General features: G+C 37.7%; 1 protein-coding gene across 2 annotated transcripts; it reads right to left on the reverse strand.

Moving 5' to 3' along the window:
• Nucleotides 1–446: 446 nt before the first annotated feature.
• On the reverse strand, nucleotides 447–20,580 carry LOC116209826. Of its 2 annotated transcripts, XM_031543542.1 has the most exons (24): nucleotides 20,226–20,580; nucleotides 19,187–19,296; nucleotides 15,464–15,629; nucleotides 15,152–15,252; nucleotides 14,976–15,048; nucleotides 14,754–14,889; nucleotides 13,915–14,075; nucleotides 13,077–13,201; nucleotides 12,901–13,000; nucleotides 10,107–10,203; nucleotides 9,884–9,935; nucleotides 7,985–8,086; nucleotides 7,765–7,911; nucleotides 7,526–7,688; nucleotides 7,164–7,421; nucleotides 6,924–7,078; nucleotides 6,173–6,301; nucleotides 5,928–6,045; nucleotides 5,628–5,823; nucleotides 5,371–5,482; nucleotides 5,145–5,299; nucleotides 2,969–4,400; nucleotides 1,635–1,829; nucleotides 447–1,197 (listed from the first exon to the last, which is right to left on the reverse strand). In XM_031543542.1, the coding sequence occupies exons 1-24, from the start codon at nucleotides 20,356–20,358 to the stop codon at nucleotides 727–729; spliced, it is 4,887 nt and encodes a 1,628-aa protein (XP_031399402.1). In that variant the 5' UTR covers nucleotides 20,359–20,580; the 3' UTR covers nucleotides 447–726. The 2 variants fall into 2 exon arrangements, with proteins under 2 accessions (XP_031399402.1, XP_031399403.1); XM_031543543.1 differs by lacking the exons at nucleotides 14,976–15,048; nucleotides 15,152–15,252; nucleotides 15,464–15,629; nucleotides 19,187–19,296; nucleotides 20,226–20,580 and having other exon boundaries at nucleotides 13,077–13,160.
• Nucleotides 20,581–21,224: the final 644 nt, after the last annotated feature.

The following is a 21,224-nucleotide window of genomic DNA, read 5'->3' on the forward strand; positions in this document are numbered from 1 at the left end:
TGGCCCGAAGTGATCATTTACCGAATTTACGATGTCAAAATGGGTAAAGAGAGTACTACATAATCCATGCGGTAAATGAATAATAAACAGCAAATCTAGCAAACTAGAGTACCGAAAGGCCTTACGGGATATAAGCCCAAACGTAATAGAATCCCTGAATTCGAAATTTTCAATTTTGTACGACCAATGCCTTAACAATTAGATATATCCCATACCCTTAGACTCGGGCGACTCAACAGCCCTCGACCTTCGAATTGTAAACAGTAAGTGACGACTCATTCTCACGCGCATCCGCCTCGCGTTCCCGGGAATGTTGACACTCCCAAGCCGCGTTGCATAGGCATGCGCATGCGCATCCCGACGAGATTAAAATTCGAGTGCGCACAGCTTAATAATACTTTTGAGTTTGCCATGACACTTTGTTATCAGCATAGCCAAGGTTTAAATGAGTTTTACTCTCTTCGAGTCTAAATTCGAATTTAAGCTTGAGAAACCGTGATTCACGCTGCGTCAGATCAGTACTCTCTACAATGAGGGACTGCAAGTCTTTTGTCCTATACAAAACGATGAAAAGAATAACAATGGGACAAACATAGAACACACATCATACTGTACAGTGGGAAAAGCCACAAAACCAAATTTCAGGTCTCCTAAAGGCCGGGACAATACAAACTGTGGCATTGCACCACCAAGAGAGCGCACACAAATAAAATATGTCGCGGTATTTCACCCGAATGGTGATGGAACAGGTCCTGCAAGTGCATCTGACCGTTTGATGCTTCCCATACCACAAATGATGCATCCAGGTGTCGTGAGGGCAGAAAATTTTGCTCCGCATAGATCACATACATCATACCCAATAGTGGACAACCGGCTGAGAGTCGCAGCACAGAACTGAGACGGATCCTCTAGTGGATCAATGGACTTGTTGGACAGACCCCTTTGTACGCACATCTCGATCAGGCTCCTTAGCTCATCCTGCTTGCTTGGTGGTGCCTTTGACAGGAGGAGTTCAAGCATCTGCTTCGCGTAGGCAAAGTTCTGCACATCCATGTTTCGTTTGATTGCTGTTCTGATGCAGTTTATTCGGTGTTTAGCGAGGAGGGGCAATGAGCCCAAGTGCCGGGACAGTCTGGCCATCTCATCCTTCGCACTGAGAGCACTCGCGCCTTGGACCTTTTGCAGGCGCCCGATTTCCTGGAATGGGGAAATCAGATGAGGTTACTAAGATTTGTGCGAATACAGCAAGAGTTAACAAAGGGAAAGGGAAGTCTGCAATGCAACAGGTACACTGACATTGATACAACAAAATATCCCTCTACCAGACATAACATGTTGAATAGCATCACGCAAACAATTTATTACCCGACCAAAATAGTGGACAGGAACACAAGAAGTGATCTTATCCCTAACTTCAATATAGCACTTAAGATACCGAATCATCGGGTTCCAGGCAACCCGAAAGATCAAATTTCGGTCACTCATACTTTGCATTTTTCATATGTTTGTGCTTCTTTGCTTTTCCTAAGGCTAATTCAGTTTACCTTGTCTCTATGGTTCGAGGTTTTATTAAAATCAATAAAGCAACGGCCACCCAATTTGAACTTAAAAAGGTCACTAATAGCAAACTTTACCTGAAGAAGGGTGACTGCAATTTTGTATTGAGCACATATAGTTGCTTGGGCTTTGATATCTGCACCACGAGACTGATCCTTGGCAAGTGCCAAGAAAGCTTCATCAAAACAAGACAATGCATCAGAAAGCTGATTCTGTTCTAGATGGGCGAGACCAGTCTTGAAACATACTGATGCAGCAGCACCGCGTGGAACCTGTAAAAGGGCAAGTGATGAAAAAAATAAACAGACAGCAATAGATAGTAAAAGGTCAGTTTCTTATTATGAATCCAAGCAGCAATATATATATAAACGTTTAAAAAAAAGGTAAGAATTTCTACTAAATCCTAATAATAAGTGTGAAGCGCAACCAATATCCAAGGACTAAAATCAACCTGTGGAACTCTCATCTACCGAATCCATTATTACGGAATTCATACTGAGGGATAATTCTAAGACTCCATTATATTGTGCTAAGTGCAACAATTTCCATAATAATAAGTTAAATCCAAAATATTGTTAAGCAAATCTACCAAACTTGTGAAATTGAAATTGAACACTTTCTTTTTCCCCTTTTTCTACTTGTAATCATAACTAGTTTTACAGAGGGTTTCTGAAGCAGCTGTAAGTTAAAAACAAGGCCGTAACTATGGGATAGGGATAGAGAAAGAGGAAAGAACTGAAGATTCACTCACATAGTACTTTGCTAAATCATCCCATTCAATTTCGTATTGGAAGCATATATTCTAATGAAGCTCATATAACACGGTAAGTCTATATAGCCTGAATCTTGAGTAACCCAAGTCCAACAATGAAATCTCAATAAAAATGGTATCTGTAAAGGGTCTGGTTGCAGGAAACACAAGATATTGCTCAAGCTTTAGGCTATAAGAGAATTGTTACCAATGCAGGCAGGGCTCTTGGTTAAGAACTTGGGGCTAATGCATCACATGATGGTGATTTAGGGCATTTAGGAAATCTTAAACTGATTACATGTCCTACTGATTAAAGTGCCATGTAGCCATGCTATTGTAAACTATATTTGTCGTAGTTTACAGAATAATGCAAATCACATGTAGTCACAAAGCAAGATCTACTTTGCACTCCCTTGGTCATGCAGCCGGTTGTAACCAGCTCTCCAAAACTAATTTGATAGTGAGTACTTAGTAAACATTTTTAAAGCTTACACGCAAGGAAATCCTATCATTTTAAGCTACTAAACTGACCTAGTTTCAGCATTATTGGATCCAAGAAGTGGAAAAACAATGCATAAGTTAAAAAGTAAATAACACAAATACCAGAAAAAGAAGTACAAAACAAATCCGGGAAACTAGAGGGAGATAATAGATTTTCACCTGTCCAGGGCGCACGGATGAAGGGGGAGAGGCAGGCCGTGCAGAAGGCTTTCCAGAATCAGGAGGAACCCCAAGAGCACTGAGATCCAGAGGTTGGGTTGAAACTGGAACCTGAGCCATCTGGGCCGGGGGCTGGGACATTGCGACTCCCTGACCTGCTGACTGTGGCGAGACACCACCATCAGGGAGTCCAATGGATTCCATGGGCAAAGGTTGCTGAGAGGCTTGCGGAGGAATCCCACCATCAGCAAGACCAATTTCAGCCCCTGGCTTGCCAACCTGACTAGGTACCACTTTTTCACTTTCAGTTCCTCGAGAAGCTTGATCCATTCTAGAAAGGTAAGTCCCAGCAGGAGGCAATGTGGCTGCCACTTGAAGGGATGGGATTGTATCCTTGAAGAAGTCCTCTGGTATGGGCCTAGCTGCAACCCCTCCTCCCACTACCATAGAACCTTGCTGAGATATTGATGCTGGCTGAGTCAATGCATCAGTACCGAAAATATCACCAGGTGCAGAACTGGGGACAAAAGCTGTTGGACCTGCAACAGTTCCAGCAGTAGGAGCTGCAGGAGTTCCAGTCATAGCAGGTTGTGGCAAACTTTGACCAATATCCAGTGACTTTGTCCTAGTCAAAGGTGGCAGGCCAAGTCTAAACTGCTCTGTGGCCTCTTTGAGCTTGTTGACATCCACTGCAGCAGAAGAAAGTGGCTTCTCTCGAATTCTTATTTGTAGTTTCTTTGACTTTGGTACTCCCTCCTCGTCACTACTACTGCCATCAGCAGCAGGACCATACATGGATTTCTTGAATTCCTCTTCAGCTTTAGCCTGTTCATTTGCAGCAGTTGAACCAGCAAACTGCTTCCCAAGGGTTTCAAGACCCACCAAGGATTCAACCTTGGGAGGAAGTCCCTTAGATAAACTCGACGTGGCTACAGAAATCTGAGTTCCAGTAGGTGCACCACCAGCAGGGTTGAGAACATTGACCAAGGTATCTTCCCGCACAGGTACAATGTTGCCTCTTCCTTTGATGGAACCCAAGTAAACACCAATGTGATCTGTAATTATTGATGGTATGGCACCATCATCAGTTTTCATGTATGGCATTACTTCTGCTGCCAATTCCCATTGAGGAATGTCCTTCATGTCAGTAGGAGTCTTAATTTCCCAATTACCACCACCCCATTCAGGTCCTTTGGGAACCATACTTTCAGCAGCAAAGTTTGCAAAAATGCCTTGCGTCCATCCAGTAGAGCGGACTCTTAAAATCCGCTCACAATATCGCCTCAGTTCTGAATCAAGACCCTCTTCTTCCAATCTCTGTGCAAGACGACGCATGGCACTGGGGTTGAGGTGGCATATAAATAGATCAAGCATGCTTTCATAGTCTGCTATGACTTCAAAAGTCTCTTTTGCACTGTCAAACTGACCGTACCTGCAAAGTCATATATTAGTTGTTAGAGAAACGCTGAAGACTCGTGTTCCAAAAGATAAAGCCAAAGTTATCAATGCAATTCAGTGCTTTGGTTCTGAATACTAGATGAAACTAAATGTTGAGTTCTCAACTGATTATTTATTTTTTAGAAACCGAGAAAAGGTTAAGTAATCAATATTCTGTGCATACATCTTGGGCAACATTTTATGCAAACAATTAACAAACAATATACAGTCGTGGACAAAAAGCACGACCATCCGAAAACTGATCCAAGCAAATGGAGTGTACATTCATAATGTAGTCATTCAAAGTGGATTTTTATATTTTATTTTTGAAAAAAAGAAAATTAGCAAAGGGAAAGATGACAGTGTATCACTAACTACAGAAAAGTGTGACAACAACACTAAATCTAATGAGCCTTGTCAAATAAGCATGAGAACAACTCTCTAGAAGCATCGATAAGATGTTCTCTCATGTTTTATACCAATGGACTCTTGCCAACACTAAAAACCTTCCAGGAGCAACAATATACAATTCAAATGCAAATTACTGACAAGAGATATCACTCCAACAAAAATATCCAGAACCACCATGTGAAAGATATACATCATGAAAGATTGGATAAGTATAGAATATGTAGGGTAATACATAGAAATGTTTTTTCACAGTTTGTTCAGCTGGGAACTATCACTGTGAAGCAAGATGATCTGTTCTTAGCCACAAAAAAATATAATGTTTTCTTACTTGATACAGGCATATCCCAATTGACGAAATCGGTGGAACAAATGAGATGTTGGCGGGCATTTTGGATAATCTCTGGAACGTAGAAACTCATCCCTCAATACAGACAGAGCAGTAGAAAACCGGAGGGCTTTGATAGCATAGATACCCCTCAAGACCTGAGTTAATTTCACACCAAAATAAGTTTAGATAGGTTCACCTGAAAGAATGAAAATTAATTTCATTTTACCTGTGTGAATTGTGGACTAGACTGAGATAGGGCTACAGCAAGATCTCCACAAACAGGAGGACCTCTAGCAAGTATATCAAGGGACCTTGGAGTGATACGCAAACTGTCAAACCTACATATTTAGATGCACATTTTACATGTCAGATAATCCTAAAATCTTCCATGGCTAAAATTCAGCAAAAAGTTGCAATTGGTATGTTCTGATGGTTACAAGTTGCAGTTCAAATTAAACTATATGCAGGAGCCAAAATTGTTACCTTGATGTTATTTGGTAGAGTATCTCCTTAAGATCAAGCTTCTGCTCAAAGTATTGTTGCATTGTGCCAAATCCAATAAGAAGAGGTTCCAAGAATCCAACAAGACAGCTCCGAACTTCAACCCCTTTTTTCTGTCTGGGGTTTATTTCGGTTGGTGTAGCGAGCAGCAATCGATCATTCAAAGCTCCAACCAGGACTGCCAGAAAAATCATATTGTGATATTGGAAGGTAGATAGGAATCGGCAGCATTGCTAGTTTGTCAAAAAGAAAAAGCTGATATTGACACCTAAAAGTATGCACCTGCATAAGGCATGCTGATAGAAAGAATAGTCCTCACTTTACCATCCCATCCAAGTATACAAACTGATGTGGCAGTAGAAAACAGAAGTGCAGGTCCAACCCACAAAAGGGATCTAAAGTACATGAAATTAAGGGATCCAAACAAATTTCCAGGAGCATAAAACACATAAGTAATGACAGGTGGTAATATTTTGTTAAGGGGAAAGAAAACTTCATTAAAAAAAAATATGTTCATAGTAGGATATAGAAGGAATTCCTTTGTCGAATTTCGTGGAAGTGGCGGCAAGTATATCAAAATCTGCTGATACCATTAGCACCCTATGGGTAGTTAATATTCCAGCAACATAGCCTCGCAGAGTTCCCTGCCAATGCACCTGCATACATGAGGTATTCTCTTAGCACAAATCCCTCGAGTTCAAGATTCACTTTAGAACAGGAAAAGCATAACTTGGATAAATGATTCTGTTAACATGATACAGAACCCTGAAACCTGAATGATTCTTGTCTTAGGAAACTCTAAATAGGATATCCATCATAAATTAATGATAGAATTACTCAACCAAAAACACATTAAAATTTTACTTGATTATGCTAACCAGAGTAGAGGCTACTGAGATCACTAAACACCCTTTTGCCTCCTATGATTAAATCCTGAGTCCTAATTTGATGCAGTCTTTGGCACCATTGTGAGCAGTGCTATGCCAAATTTCACATAGCAACTTATACTCCTAATTATTGGTACTATTAAATATCGCATTCTGTATTTTGTTCCACAAAGACAATTGGTATCTTGGTATCTAGTGTCCATATAAAGAGATACATAGATACATATCTATATCTGATAAATTATATACATTCAATGACTAACAGCGAATAGCCTCAAAATTCCCACAAGCATGGCCCAGGGAGGCGAGCTTGTCAACCATGGGTTTAAAAAATTCCCAACACCCTTTACTTGCTAAGCATGTTTAAGCCAGCTTATCAAGATAAAATTACCTGGAGAACAATCTCGTTAGCTTTCAATTTAATTGACTTCTTCCCTTCTGATTTAGTTGAAATGTAATGGCCATTGGTTGTTGAAAGGCGAGATCCCTGAACCAGCTTCACCAAGCCAATTTGGTTCCCATCAGTAGCAAACAACAAAGTAGACTCTACGAGCAAAAGTAAACTATTATCAGTTCTGGAAAAACCAATTGGCGATGTGGAAAAAATTAGAAATTACGACTTCTTCGGTACCTATAGGAGTCGAAAAGATTCTATCAATTTCTGTCTCAAACAAAAACTGCACTGGGCCCTTAATAGATCCAACATTGGTATCTGCTGATTCAGTTTTTTCAACAGCTCCATTTTCCATATCAATAGTAGGTTCGTTTCTTTTACCACCAGCATCTAGCAAAGTTGTCCCTGGCAGAATGAACAATGAGAGGCCAGTTTTGTCATCATCAAGGATTGCAAACTGATTCTCATTTGGCCCAATAAAAGCAGCATCCCGCCCTGCCAAATGAAAGAAAAACGAGTTCAGAATTTGAAAGGCCAAAGAACAAATGCCTAATTCTGGTAACAGCGTGTTTTCAGAAAAGGGTAAAAGCAAGATGCACCTTTAATATTGCTTCCCTTACTGTTGTTGGCATGAAAATCAACATTTTCCCAATAAAGAACAACATCATTTGCAGCACCCATGAACTCATAAACCACAAGAAAAAGTCGCTGCTTTTGGCTGTGGACCACGTGCTTTGGATAGTATTCCACATTCCCAGGGGTCTGTCCAAACAAAAGTTTAGGCACTCAAATAGTATCATGCTTTGTGATTATAAGACTCAAGTTGTTAGAAAAATACCGTGGCATAAAGTTTTTTGTAAATGGAGTCCACTCCAGAACAAAGATTATAAGCCATAAGGTTGATTCCATCCACATAGAATGCTCGAACAGGATAATGAAGGATACGGCTCTCCTTATTAAAAAAATTCAGCTCCAAATGAAATGGCTGCAAGGAAGACAATAGGTTAAACTAACAACTCAAACCTATGCAATAATACACCACAAAGCACCAGAACTACCTGGCAAACAGGAACATCCTTCAGGTGATGTTTAGTGTCTAAGATAGTAATGAGGGGCAATCGAGATATAGGAGCGCTTTTTGCATGACCCTCCATAAAATGCTGCAGATTTAATGGAATATTAGTAATTACAATAATAAGGGGTATAATAAAAGTAACAGCACAGGTTTTGGTAACATCTAAAAGTAATCAGACTATATATTGGCAGAAAAAATGGGAACTCAATTTTATAACGGCAAGCATTCACAATGTATTAAGCAGGCGGAGAACATTTCTTACAATACTGAAGAACTACAGGTATATGAAATGAATCAGCTTAAACAAATGACACATATTTTACATGAAATTATAAGCTTGTAGTAACATTTTACAAATTAGTATATCCTCTTAATGAGTCATAGATCAGGGCTAGGGTAGAAAATCCCCATAAGGTATATTTCTTTTCCTAGTCCTCCAAACAGTCGTATGCAATCCAAGTGCAAACAAGTCCTGGAAATTGAATAAAATTCTCAGATTATCTTTTCTTTCAATTTCTCTCAAAATCTTCTCTCTGCCTTAGCAGATTTGTGAGGTCACCGATTGTTTGAGAAGTTAATTAGCCTCCCAAAGTAGTAATTCAGGTGCAGAAGAGTGGGAGTTTCTTCATGGTCAACTATCCATCTATAACCATGGAAGATCTGAAACTGACAAGGGTAATAAAAATCAAACTGAATGCAACTAAGACTTCATAAAACACATCTTCTTCAAGCAATTACCACAAGGCCAAGGATCACCCTTTGAGTAAAGCTGTATTTTTGCAAAGAAAGTAATATGAAAACAAAGGACCATTTCTTTGTCATTGGATCTCCGACTGAATCTATAAGAAATTAAGCTGTACAATTAGCTAAATAAGCAACTATGATAAATTAATCTGAATTCTAGTAGACCACTATCTTCAAACAGCAATGAGAACAACAAGGGTAATAATGACAAAGTAAATTTCACTTCAGCCCTATAAGTTTGCTAGAGGACACTTGCATCCCCTGCTTTTAATTGACCACTTGCACCCACATATAAAATGCGATGTCCACCTGTGATTTTTCAGGATGTCAGTACCCTCTACTAATTTTTTTCAGAAAGAACGAACGCCCTGATTCTGATGCCAACCCAGGTAGGCTGAGCTTTGTCCTGGAATGATGAGGGCTTGACCGCCTGAGCTAGTTGCTATCACTGACAACAGTCACAGCGATGGGAGTCAGGGAAGGGATGTTAGCGTCCTGTTTGGAAATGTGCATGGGGTGCTAGTCTATTGTAAATGGGGACTATAAGTGGTTAACTTGAAAATAGGGAGTGCAAGACTTATTAATGAACTTAATAAGGAATTCAAACACATTCTGCCCTACTGTTATGATAATAATTGGAACCAAAAAGATTACCCAACTCCAAGACCACTATCTAGAATATAGTGGACTAATTCCAGTAGCACAAATCAAAATTATGATACAAGACCACAAACAAAATTGAAGGTTAATGTTGCTATAACAACTTAAATTCCATTCACAGGCCCTCGTCAGCAAGGTATCACTCTTCTTAGTCCTCTAATATCACAGAACATGTCGACATGTTCAGTTGGAATCTTCAGAATTGGATCCAATTTAAAATACAGACATGCGCGCGCGCGCGCGCACACACATATATAGGTATATGGAGCAGGTATTATCAAAACAAAACTATCATAAGTCAAAAAGGAAGATGCACAGGGACTTCTAATCATCGGTTTTTGGGATCCCAGGAAGCAAACACAAACAGCCAATTTGGACAAGTAGTCAAAAACAATCACATATTACAAGGTATGGCATGAAAGTAATGAAAAGCAAGAAAGGACATTCTCATACATTAATATTACTTAGAGCAACATACACTGTAGAGAAATGCTTTCCTTGCAATGTCTGCAATCGTGAGGTGATTTTGGCTGCCAGAAAGAAATTAAATAAATTAATTTACAGCACTAATGAGGAAATATAAATGGACCAAGAAAAGTTACCCATTTATAGGAAGAATCAAGACTTCTTAATACAGGATGCAGAAATAATAATAGCAATTCGAAAGTCTCAATATTCCATATGGGAACTAGCAAACTTACCCTTTCAGATGCTGCTCCTGCAGTTGTGCTTGAAGTTGATGATCTGCTAAAATGCCGGAGGACCCAAGAGCTGAGAGTTTCTCCTTCAAGACAGATGCTGCAAATTGCATTTATGATCAGTACTATATTAAATACGTCATTAACATCATTATTAAATCTAGCATATTAGAGGGAAAAAATAATAAGGAAATTTTGAAAATTCTGGAGGACCCAAAAATATTATGAAGATTTTCAAGAAACGAACTCCTTTAAGTAGTAAAAAGTTCAACTAGTAACGGGAAGCATATAACATCATTCACTTAATAATACCAAAAGGTTACAGAAGTTTAGAATCTAGCTTCAATTATATGAGCAATATAATTCCCAAGTTATCTAGAATCATCTCATTCAGTGGAAATCATAATGTCCCAGGCTGATGGCTTAAAGGATTAGAGGGAGATTATAAATGACACCCCAATTAGATAAATCCATTCATTTTTCCTCTTCTCTATGCATGTAACAGGCCATTTTTTAGGTAAATGTGATGAAAAAAGTGATACTTAGGTCGATGACATTCATAGCCCCTATAATCATATTTCAATACTTAATAAAATACATTTTCTAATTAGCTTGCTGTGCAGAAACCAGAACAATGTAAAACCATGAAGCCCAGATACATATTTTTTCTGATAAATTTTTTCCCTCAAAATCATATATGTGCATTTGCTTCTGCAGTGTTTTCATTTTATCTGATACCTAACTCTCTCAATTCCAAATTTTAAAATGCAAAGAAGATGCCCCAATTCTTTTTACTTTCTAGAAACCTTCGCCAACCTACTTTATCCGCTCTCCGCAGCCCCTCTCTGTTCTGTGTGCCCTTTCTCTCTCTGTGACCACTTTCTCACATCTTCCTCCCTCTCTGCTCGTCCCATAGTCCACTCATGCTCCACCTCCCTCCCTCTATCTCCTTCCTACGCAGCCTCACACCAAACAACGTTGTTGATCTCCCGACAATGACCCCCACCGACCTCTCTCTCCCTCATCTTTACCTTCTCATCACTGCAAGCTTAGGGGAGAGGATAAAGAGGACGAAGGCTGGTGGGAAGTGGAGATGAGAGGTTGAGGAGCTGAGGGCAAACCACAGATCAAGCCACGACATTGAGTGCAGATTGATTCTTAGATCTCTAATCATAGACCTCAAGACTCAGATTGAGCCACAGATGTTGATTTGAGACAGTGGTGGCAGCAAAAAAGTAGGCAGCAGGTGCAAAGAGAAGCCTGTTGGAAAGGAAGGACAGAGAAGCATATGGCAGTTTTCTCAAAGTAGATTTACAAAGGGAAAAAAACCCGGGGGGGGGGGGGGGGGGGGGGGGGTGGTTCATTTCTGTTATTTTACCTTTTAAAATTTGGAATTGAGATGAGCGGAGATAACGGAGGAGAAGCAAAATGGACCCTAAATTTTATTGAATTTTCAACAGGTCCAATGCTGCAAACAATCCAAACAAATATACCCCCAAAAAAAAAGATAAAAGTAAAAACATGAAAGACGTCCAAATAATCATCAACATATATATAATAACCCTAATCCGGCATATTGCGGGGCCACCTCATAAAAATCAAAACCGCTTCTCTCATGCTGCCACATCATCGAAATTCCAAGCCCTCTCATGTCGCCATATCAACATCGTATATTTTTTTTGAATTTTTAAGAATTTTTAAGGATATAATTTCAATATATGGTCTATATATTATGTAATTCAAAATATAAGAGCCACCTATTCGCGCGATGAGGAGCTTCCAAAGACAAGACCTCAGCTCGTGGATGATCTCTGATTCATGTCCCTTATTAATATATAGATAGAGCTTATTATATGATTTTACATTTTTTCAAGTCTCCATTTCTTGAAAATCCAAATAGTCTCATCGAACAATGAACTAAACTTGCCACAAGCTATCAATTTATTATATTTCTAATTTATATTACATAAAATAATTAATTAAAATTTATAAATATAAACGCCCCGCGCAATGAGCTGTTAAGCGAACTAGTTTCCTATTAAAATGGAGTTTTCTACTATTATTATGCGCTACATATTTTTTTACACGATATATTAGATATATCAATCGTCTATTTTAAGAAAGTTCTGTTTGATAAAAATTATATATTGGTTGAATGTGCTAAATATATTAATAATATTTGGTTGTATCCATTAATGAATTTATGAATACATGAATATATATAGTTGAGAGATGTTTATGTACGTATCTATCTTCTACTTAATTACGTCAATTTTATTTATGAATATATCTAGCTGAAAGATGCTTATGTGAGGATATACTTAATTAATTCAATAGTTGGAAAATTAATATACATCAACAAAAAAAAATCAGTTTAAATGGTATCATATACACGAAGTAACAAAACCACTTAATTACCTAAATGATATTGAAAGTCTCTATATACAAAGTTTTCACATCAATGACAATATATACAAGTTATATGAGTATATCAAATGCAAAGGTTTTTAGAGAGAGAGAGCCATATTCTCCAAACCCATGGATATATAGCATTTTCTCCACTAAAATAGTTAAAAGATTTATTTGTCAGTTCTTGTGCAACGCACGAGTATTCATCTAATTATAAATTTATAAAAAAATATTAATAGCATTACTGCCATTCAGAATGAGAAAGCAGTAAAATGTCGATTACAAGGTGTCCATCATTCGAGATGCAGCAATGCCAGATTATATTACTTCAAAAAGTTCGATTCGGTACATAACTTGGATTAACATGCATATTCAGTATATACATCACCTGATGATCCCCTTGCACTTTGCAGAACTGTAAATAGTTGTCTTCTCCCTTCCCTCGTGTATGCCGCCCTGTTTTTCTGGTTGTCAGAACTAACCATATTCTGTCACAGAACATGATTTCATTTAGCAGATCCAACAACAATAGTTATGACATGAATGGTCATGCATGAACTTAACTGCAAACAGGAGGGCTGCTAAATTCAATTTTGAGTGCACTTCTAGAGCTTTAATACGGGGCAAGGGATAAACTGTTTCTCCACCCTGCTGAGAGAGAATGCGAGGGATATCAATCGACTCTATTGCTGAAGGGCAGAAAGAGAAAAAAAACTCACGTTAATGCAACTAAAAATGGAATTATACTATTAGAAGCAAAGCAGATCAGGTTATCAACAATATAATATCTCTTAGTAGAAACATGGATATTTTTCCGGGCAACAAACTCAGGTTATACAACTCAATGAACAGAGCTTGTTATTAATCCATGAAAAAAATTAATCTTCACTATCTCAGGTACGACGTATTCAAATCTAGCCAGAGATGACATGATTAAAATAAACATCAAGAGATGCCAACCAGTGTGTAATGTTTGTGCTAGAAAGAAAAGTAGAATATTAAGACTTCCACCTCTCTTCATTGAAGTGACTAGTTCAAGTAAAAGATGCCATTTCCCAGTTGAATGACGATGGTTTAAAGCAATAATGCACATGCAAGAGAAAAGGAAAAAACCCTGAAAGTGGCAAGAGCTATGACTGGACTTAAACCTCTAAAATCAAATAACTTAAATTGCTTTTGGACAAACTAAAACTTCAAAGGACGGAAGAACTATTTTTTAGGTGTAAATCTAAATTGCATCAACAATTCCACAAGTACGTAAAAAAAAGGACATGCTAAAGCTAGAGCAATACCGAGAAAAAACTTTAGCATGTTTTTTTGTTATGATCTTGTACATTGTCTTATGAAGCAATAAGTTCCTCACAAACAATTCGAAAAATGAAGATTCATAAGTTAGCCAGACCTGCAGGCTCAAAAAAATTTGCTTGCATAGGAGGCCTGTTGGGATTCGATATCGCCCTTGTTTTCCATATTTGAAGGTTTCCATCCCTTGAGAGCGTGACAAGAAGCCGAAACATAGGCAACCAAGCGATTGAAGTGATTGGTTGTGAGCCAACTTGGGTACTACAGGAACAAGACATGTATGGTCAAATAGTGAAAATAAGAACAATAGAAAAACAAGAAAACTACAGGGTAGCATCCTAACAGACATTTTATCAAAGGCAAAATCTATCATTATTAATTTAAAGTATGGTACCATTATAATCTAAGGATGTTGATTTCAACATCCTACCCGGAGAATTTCTAGGCCAGCCCGTAGATGTGATGTGCCTAATAGAACATTACTGTCTACAGTTACTTTTCCACCTGACTCGTAAACAATCTCAGGGCAAACATTGTCTTTTTCCCTCATGCAAGAACAATTCAATCAAAGGCAAAAATATGTGCTATCTTTCTCATTAATAACTCAAGATGCAGCTGTTCCCACTGAGTAGTTTTTGGATCATGAATAGAAAGGGAGAGAACAATGAATAACATATCTCATTGGTGATTATTTGCAACTCATAGGAAAAGCCGCAAAGTATCATTTTTCTGTTCAATTATTGATCAATCAATTAAAAAAGTTGCTACAACAAGAAAAAGTGCCAAGTTAAATGTCCATACTCATTTAATCTCATGTTCTCTCATACTGCTGTAGTCTAGTATGACATAGTCTTTACATATATCTCCCAATATAAAAGATGAAAACTTAAAATCCGAAACATATTAAATGAAATCTAAGATTCAATATAAAGAACTTACATTCCTATCATACTAGGTCTATCAGTTGACACATCCCATGCCAGCAAGGTACCTCGTCTATCACCGACAAAAACCCATTCCAGTGTCGGATGGAAAGCGAAAGCACCAGCACCGATTAACTTAAATGTATTCTCAACTGCATCACAAACATATATTCAACTGAAAAAGGTGGATAATTGATGCACATTGGGATAAAAGCTTTCAGTAACACCCCCATCTTACGCTGTAATGTATATAGAACTGCATAAGTATGGATGTTATAAGCTCGAATGAGGCCATCTGCATATGCAACATACTGCAGAAAAGAATATAAAACTTTTAGAAGTAACCTTGAATTCAGATGATCTCCTGCCCAGTTAAATTAAATCCACAACTGAGAAATGCAGATAACATATTACCAGGATAGGGAGTCGAGGATGACATGCAAGGTTAACTATGGGTTTCTTCAAATCTGTCTTTATTTTTGTTGGAGCCCTCCCTCCTTCAACAGTTCCAACAACTGCAAGTGCGAGAAAGAACCATCAAGTTAGATATAATAGTAGCAGAACCGGCAAATGATTTCCTACTATTTCCAGGTTAACTAAAGTTAATATTGCTCAACATACAATAACCATCGAAAGGCGAGTTTAACAGATAACAGTGGTAAAAAAATCACGTATTTGGGAACACAATGGCAATTTGATTGAGTTTGTAAATACAGATGAGCCAACCTGTCACACTCATTCTTTTGTGAAAACCAAAAAACACAACAGGCTGCAAAGGTGTCAGAGCCAGATGCACTTCTGTTTCTGACGAAATTTTCTCCATCCTCTTTTCAGGTGAATGCAACACACATGTTTGCTCGGTGTCGAAGTCACAAGATCGAATTGTACAATCCTACAATAAATGGAGCATACAAATTATGAAAAACATTAACAGTGACAACTTAAGATACTCATCAAACATAGAAACATCCAACAATGTGGCATGTCAAAGCAGGCAAACTGTGAAACTAACTGCAATAGAAATGTGACTAAGTAAAATCATACCTATCATGAAAAATTCATGGAATGTTTTACATGCTAAGACCCTGAGTGATAACTAGAAATATCAATTCATAGAGAACATTCAGAGACTTACACATCTCTTTAATCACTTTTCAAAATTATTGTCCAATTCAATGTACAAAGAGAATATTCAGAAGCTGACAAAGCTTTTCACATCATCATCACTAGGCAACATATAACATAACAGATAATTTAAGTGCAAAAACCCTGACAATCACTCCGTCAGGCTACCAGAGATTTCTTTCTTTTTCTTTTTTTCTGCAAAAGATAGAAATTAAAAAACTCAATGGGCTGCAAATTCATGTATAGGAAAAGAAAATAGAAAACTCAATGGGCTGATTTACGAATCAAAATAAACAAAAATTGGTCCCACCAAGCCAAATACCTTCCCTACTCACGAGATCAAGGACTAAGACAACATTTAACAACATGCTACAGCTTTACTGAGATATGACTAAATGAATATGAGTGTCAATGTCATTAACCAGAATAGCACATTTAACTTACATTAAAATTTATTGCAACGTAGAAAAAGCTGTATCTACAAGAGAGTAAACAGAGGCACAAAGATGAATTTACACATTTGCCTAGAAAATTGCAGAGTTTTTGGTGCCACACTCAAAGCACTTAGAAGAGAGATGCTTGAAGTCCACAAAATTAAGAAATTCACCTTTATATTTCTTCCCCCCTAATTTTCCAGAATGTTCAATCATTTATCAAATTAAAGTACATCCCTTCAGGATATACCAATCATTGAAGCCTTCGAGAAAAATAAAACTTTTAGGGATTGAATTAATATGTAGGAGCCAAACCTCCTAAGGCAACAAACTAAAATGAATTGTACATTCATTACTTGATAAATTATTCAGTACTTTCATCACATATCCTCTTTGACGTAAACTTCTTAATACACCTAAATGAGAAAGGATTAAGCTCATTGATGTGCTTCAGATTGCAGCTCGACACGTATTTGAATTTTTGGATCCAAACGCGCATTCTAGAAAACTCTAGAACAAGAATTTAGCTTAATTAGATATTAAGCTTCTTATATTGCTATAATATAGTTTCTCTTAATTAGATATTATTTCCTTATTAGCTTGAGTTAGTAGTCTTAAGTTTCCTATTTCATATTATTTCATTATTCTATTTTAGGAAAGTAATCTTGAGAATATTATATGTTAGTTTCTTATTCTAGAGTCAACGGAGATGCCCTCTCTTTATATATATATATATATATATATATATGCTAGGAGCATACCTGAAAAATACGAATTTGATGAATATTTTGAATGAAATTGCCTAGAGTGTTTCTTCTTTTTTCTTATCTGAACAAGTCCATTATTTAGTGGCAAAAATCCTGATTCTTATCATTCATCCTTGAGCGTGGCGAATCAACCCGACTTTTCTTACTCGTGGCGAGTTATCTTATCGAGTAAGTTTTGTTAATTCTACCCTCCACCCTTCTTTCTTACCCAATTCTGAATCGTGAGACCATCATTTGGTATCAAAGCGACTTTTCTTACTCATGTGAGTTTAGTTAATTCTACCTCCACTCTTCTTTCTTATCCAATTCTGGTTCATGAGCCCATCATTTGGTATCAAAGCGAAGGTTTTATCCTTGTTGGTCGAGTGAAACACGTGAAAGAGTAAACACAAGTGCGATTGAGTGGATTTTGCTAAATATGTTGAGATAATAGCTAAAGACAACCCAAAACAAGTTCCAAGAGGGCTTACCTGTGACCAAGACTTGCTCCCCACATTACAACGAACAGAAGAAATTTTAGCATGTCTGGAGCGAGCTACCCAAGCCCTCAAGAGAAATTGGTGGGAGAAATTGGAAAATAGTCGTCTTCGAGATGAAAGGAATTTGGTATTTAAGTGGAGGCGTATGAAACAACTCTTAAAGTCAGATTCTTTCCTTTGGGATGTGAAGAATGTCTACAGGAATCTGAAGACTGTTACATGAAGTCTACCTATCCTCTTAAGAATGAAAAACATTAGTTTTTCCTATGACGATTGTTGATGTTGAGGAAAAAGTACAGCTTGAAGAAGTTTCTATGAAGGGTGACAAATTAAAAGAGGAAGTAACGAAATCCAATAATGAAACAGCTCAAGCGCACAAGATAATAATGTTCTGATTGAGAAGGATTTAGCGATTGGCAAGATTCTTTGGGAGAAACTAATTTCAAACTTTGCAGAGAAAGTCCAGGCTAAACTAATTTTAAACCCAGACTAGGTAGAGGTTCAAAGAGAAATTGCCATGGAAGATTTATTGGGGGTCTTAAGTCCAATCACGCCAAAGTTAGCTGACGTGTATATGACTCAACCGGGAAAGCAGCAGCAATTCAACCAAAGAGATGGTTGGCGAGGAAGCAAAAAGAAGTCGATCTATGAAGAATTACTGGAGAGAATTCGGACAGAAAAGTTGGTCATTAAGTGACAAGGTATGAAGACCAGTAGAAGATTGACGAAGACTTGAGGACACATTTTTGTCCAACTGAGAGGGGATGATGTGCTTCAAATTGCAAGCCAATACGTATTTGAATTTTCGGGTCCTAACGCGCACTTTAGAAGACTCCAAAACAAGAATTTGGCGTAATTAGATATTATGTTTCCTATATTATTATAATATAGTTTCTCTTAATTAGATATTATCTTATATATTAGCTTGAGTCAATAATCTTAAGTTTCATATTCCAGATAGTTTCCTTATTCTATTTTAAGAAAGAAATCTATAGGAGAATATATGTCAGTTTCATATTCTAGAGTCAAGAGATGGGTTTGTCCTCTATATATATATATATATATATATGCTAGGAGGATATCTAAAAAAATACGAATTTGATGAATATTTTGAATGAAATTACCTAGAGCGTTTCCTCTCTTTTCTTATCTGAACAAGTCCTTTGGTTAGTGGCGAAAATCCCGATTCTTATCGTTCATCTTTGAGCGTGGCAAGTCAACTCGACTTTTCTTACTCGTGGCAAGTCATCTTATCAAGTGAGTTTTCTTGATTCTACCCGTACCCTTCTTTCTTACCCAATTCTAGTCCATGAGACCATCATTTGGTATCAGAGCGACTTTTCTTACTCCTTGGGAGTTATTTTATCAAGTGAGTTTAATTAATTCTAACTCCACTCTTCTTTCTTATCCAGTTCTGGTTCATGAGCCCATTACTCATACTACTATAGAAAATTAATATTTTCTCTTTTCTATATTACCACATATGCAAATGACAACACTAGATTTAATTCAAAGAATGATCCATGTGTTCAAACATCCTAATTTATGTAAAAAAGCAATTCTCAATAATCTGGAAAAGTTTTCATTCACATAACAATAATACCGTCAGTACTGTATAACATAGAAAGCTACCAAGTTACTAACCTCAAGAATAGCAATCACGGCATGCCCACTTGTAGGGCTGTATGACATGCGAACAACAGGAGAACCTATGTCGATTGAGGCTATCTTACTTCCAGTGAGTGCATCAAGTTCTGTGCAAATGAAAGTCACAACAACATTAATTAGTAAATAGAATTCCACAAAACATCTTCAGAGGAGTTTCAGTTATTTCAAGATTTGTGTACTCTTTCCCAATAAAGGATAGGCATGCATCAAATGAAACATATAAACAAATTATAAATGCTTCATAAAGTCGAGGGTTAAGCTTGAGATGGTCAATATGCAAGACGATATGGCCACGCCTTCAAACGGACAGCAGTGGTCTGTCAGTCACTACAGCAAGTAGAGAGATGCTTCCAAAACTATTAAGCACATAATTTCTCCAAATATTACCATTCTAACAAAAATCTAGCTTCCGTCTGTTCCACAGTATCAACTCATAGTATGATGCCTTCAGGATATCAGATTGTTTAAATTATGAAAGTTGAAACCTAACAAAGCGAGTGCAATGTGACATGTCGGCCCACCTACTCATTGCAATGATAAAAACTATCTATACATCCACGACTCCGCATCTATCATCTAAAGAGACTCATCTTCCATCTAATAAAATGGACTCAACCACCCAATATATTACAAAAGCAAAGGGCATAACTATACCAAAAGAGACCATTTCTACCACACCCAGAATGCACATTAGCAAAGGCCCGCCACAATTTGCCCAAGCCAGATTTTAGAATGATTAGGAAAAAGAGAAAAATGAGTCTTTCTGAGATAAGCACGCCTCTAACAAAGCACAGTAGTCCCGAACTTTAAACGGCGTTGAACGAGTCTGAGATTTCCTTTTTCCTTTTTCACTCATAGTATGCTTTAAGGCGGAAAAACCAGCTAAAATCCAACAGCAGATGCTCTCTAAATCAAATTCGATGTCAACGATCAGAACTCAAAAGAGACTTACTGCCCCTCATCGGAAATGAGAACAATAGAGAGGGAGGGAGGAGAGAGGAGTCGGGAGCTTTACCTACGATATAGGTGCCAATTGCGGCGGCAACTATCGCCTGATGGGGATGAAAGGCTGCAGCATGGGGCTGCAAAGGCTTGAGCCCTCCCCCTATGTGCCTCAGATCTAGATGCTGCACTGTTGCCCACTCCATTTCTACCTAATAATAATGCGAGTTCGCACTACCGCCGGGGGGAACTGCAGATCGGAGATCACAGAAAGAACGGGGGGGAAAGAAGAGGACGAGGAGGAAGGAAGCCGTCGAGGGAGGCTCCGGGATGATCAGCATCCGCCGAGCATTTCCAACGATCAGATCAGAATGCCGCGCGGAGAGAGAGAGAGAGAAACTTTAGCAGACGACTCGCGGAGGAAGGAAAGCCAGAGAAGCAGCGCAAGAAGAAATAACTGGGCTGGCCCTGGGCCTGGGCCTTAAGGCGAGTCCCTTCCCGGCCTGCCTGGGAATATTCACTTTTCCAACCTGCATCATCAGCATCTATTATATTATTATTATAATATATAAAAGTTAAAGCCCAGAACGTGGACACAATGTCTATATTCGGTTAGTAAACCCTTAAGTTCACGTTGAGTGAACTTATATTTCATTATGAAACCTGCAGTTCCGCCTTAAATTGTCATTTTGATTCCATTCACTAAATCTATATTGTATTTTATTTATGTCATATTCTACGTATTTAAATTATTCATTTATGTTACCTATATGTAATAATATAAAATTAAATATTTTCTCGATAATTTGAAACAATTTCTCGAGATATGCGTCATTTTTCAAGTTCAATGTACTAAATTTTGGATAAATACAAAACGAAAATTCATTTTCTTCAATCATTATTTACGGTTATAATTTTTCCAATATCTTTAACTCGAGAACAATATCACCCTTTTTTGTCACATCGATGCATTTTTTAATTTTTTAATTTTTTATTACAGGTTAATTCTTTTGGGATTATATTATAGAATTATTGACTTTCTGTACATAATTATTCACATTTCACATGACTA

Source organism: Punica granatum, chromosome 6, assembly GCF_007655135.1.
Source record: "Punica granatum isolate Tunisia-2019 chromosome 6, ASM765513v2, whole genome shotgun sequence".
In the NCBI taxonomy this organism is placed as follows: domain Eukaryota; kingdom Viridiplantae; phylum Streptophyta; class Magnoliopsida; order Myrtales; family Lythraceae; genus Punica; species Punica granatum.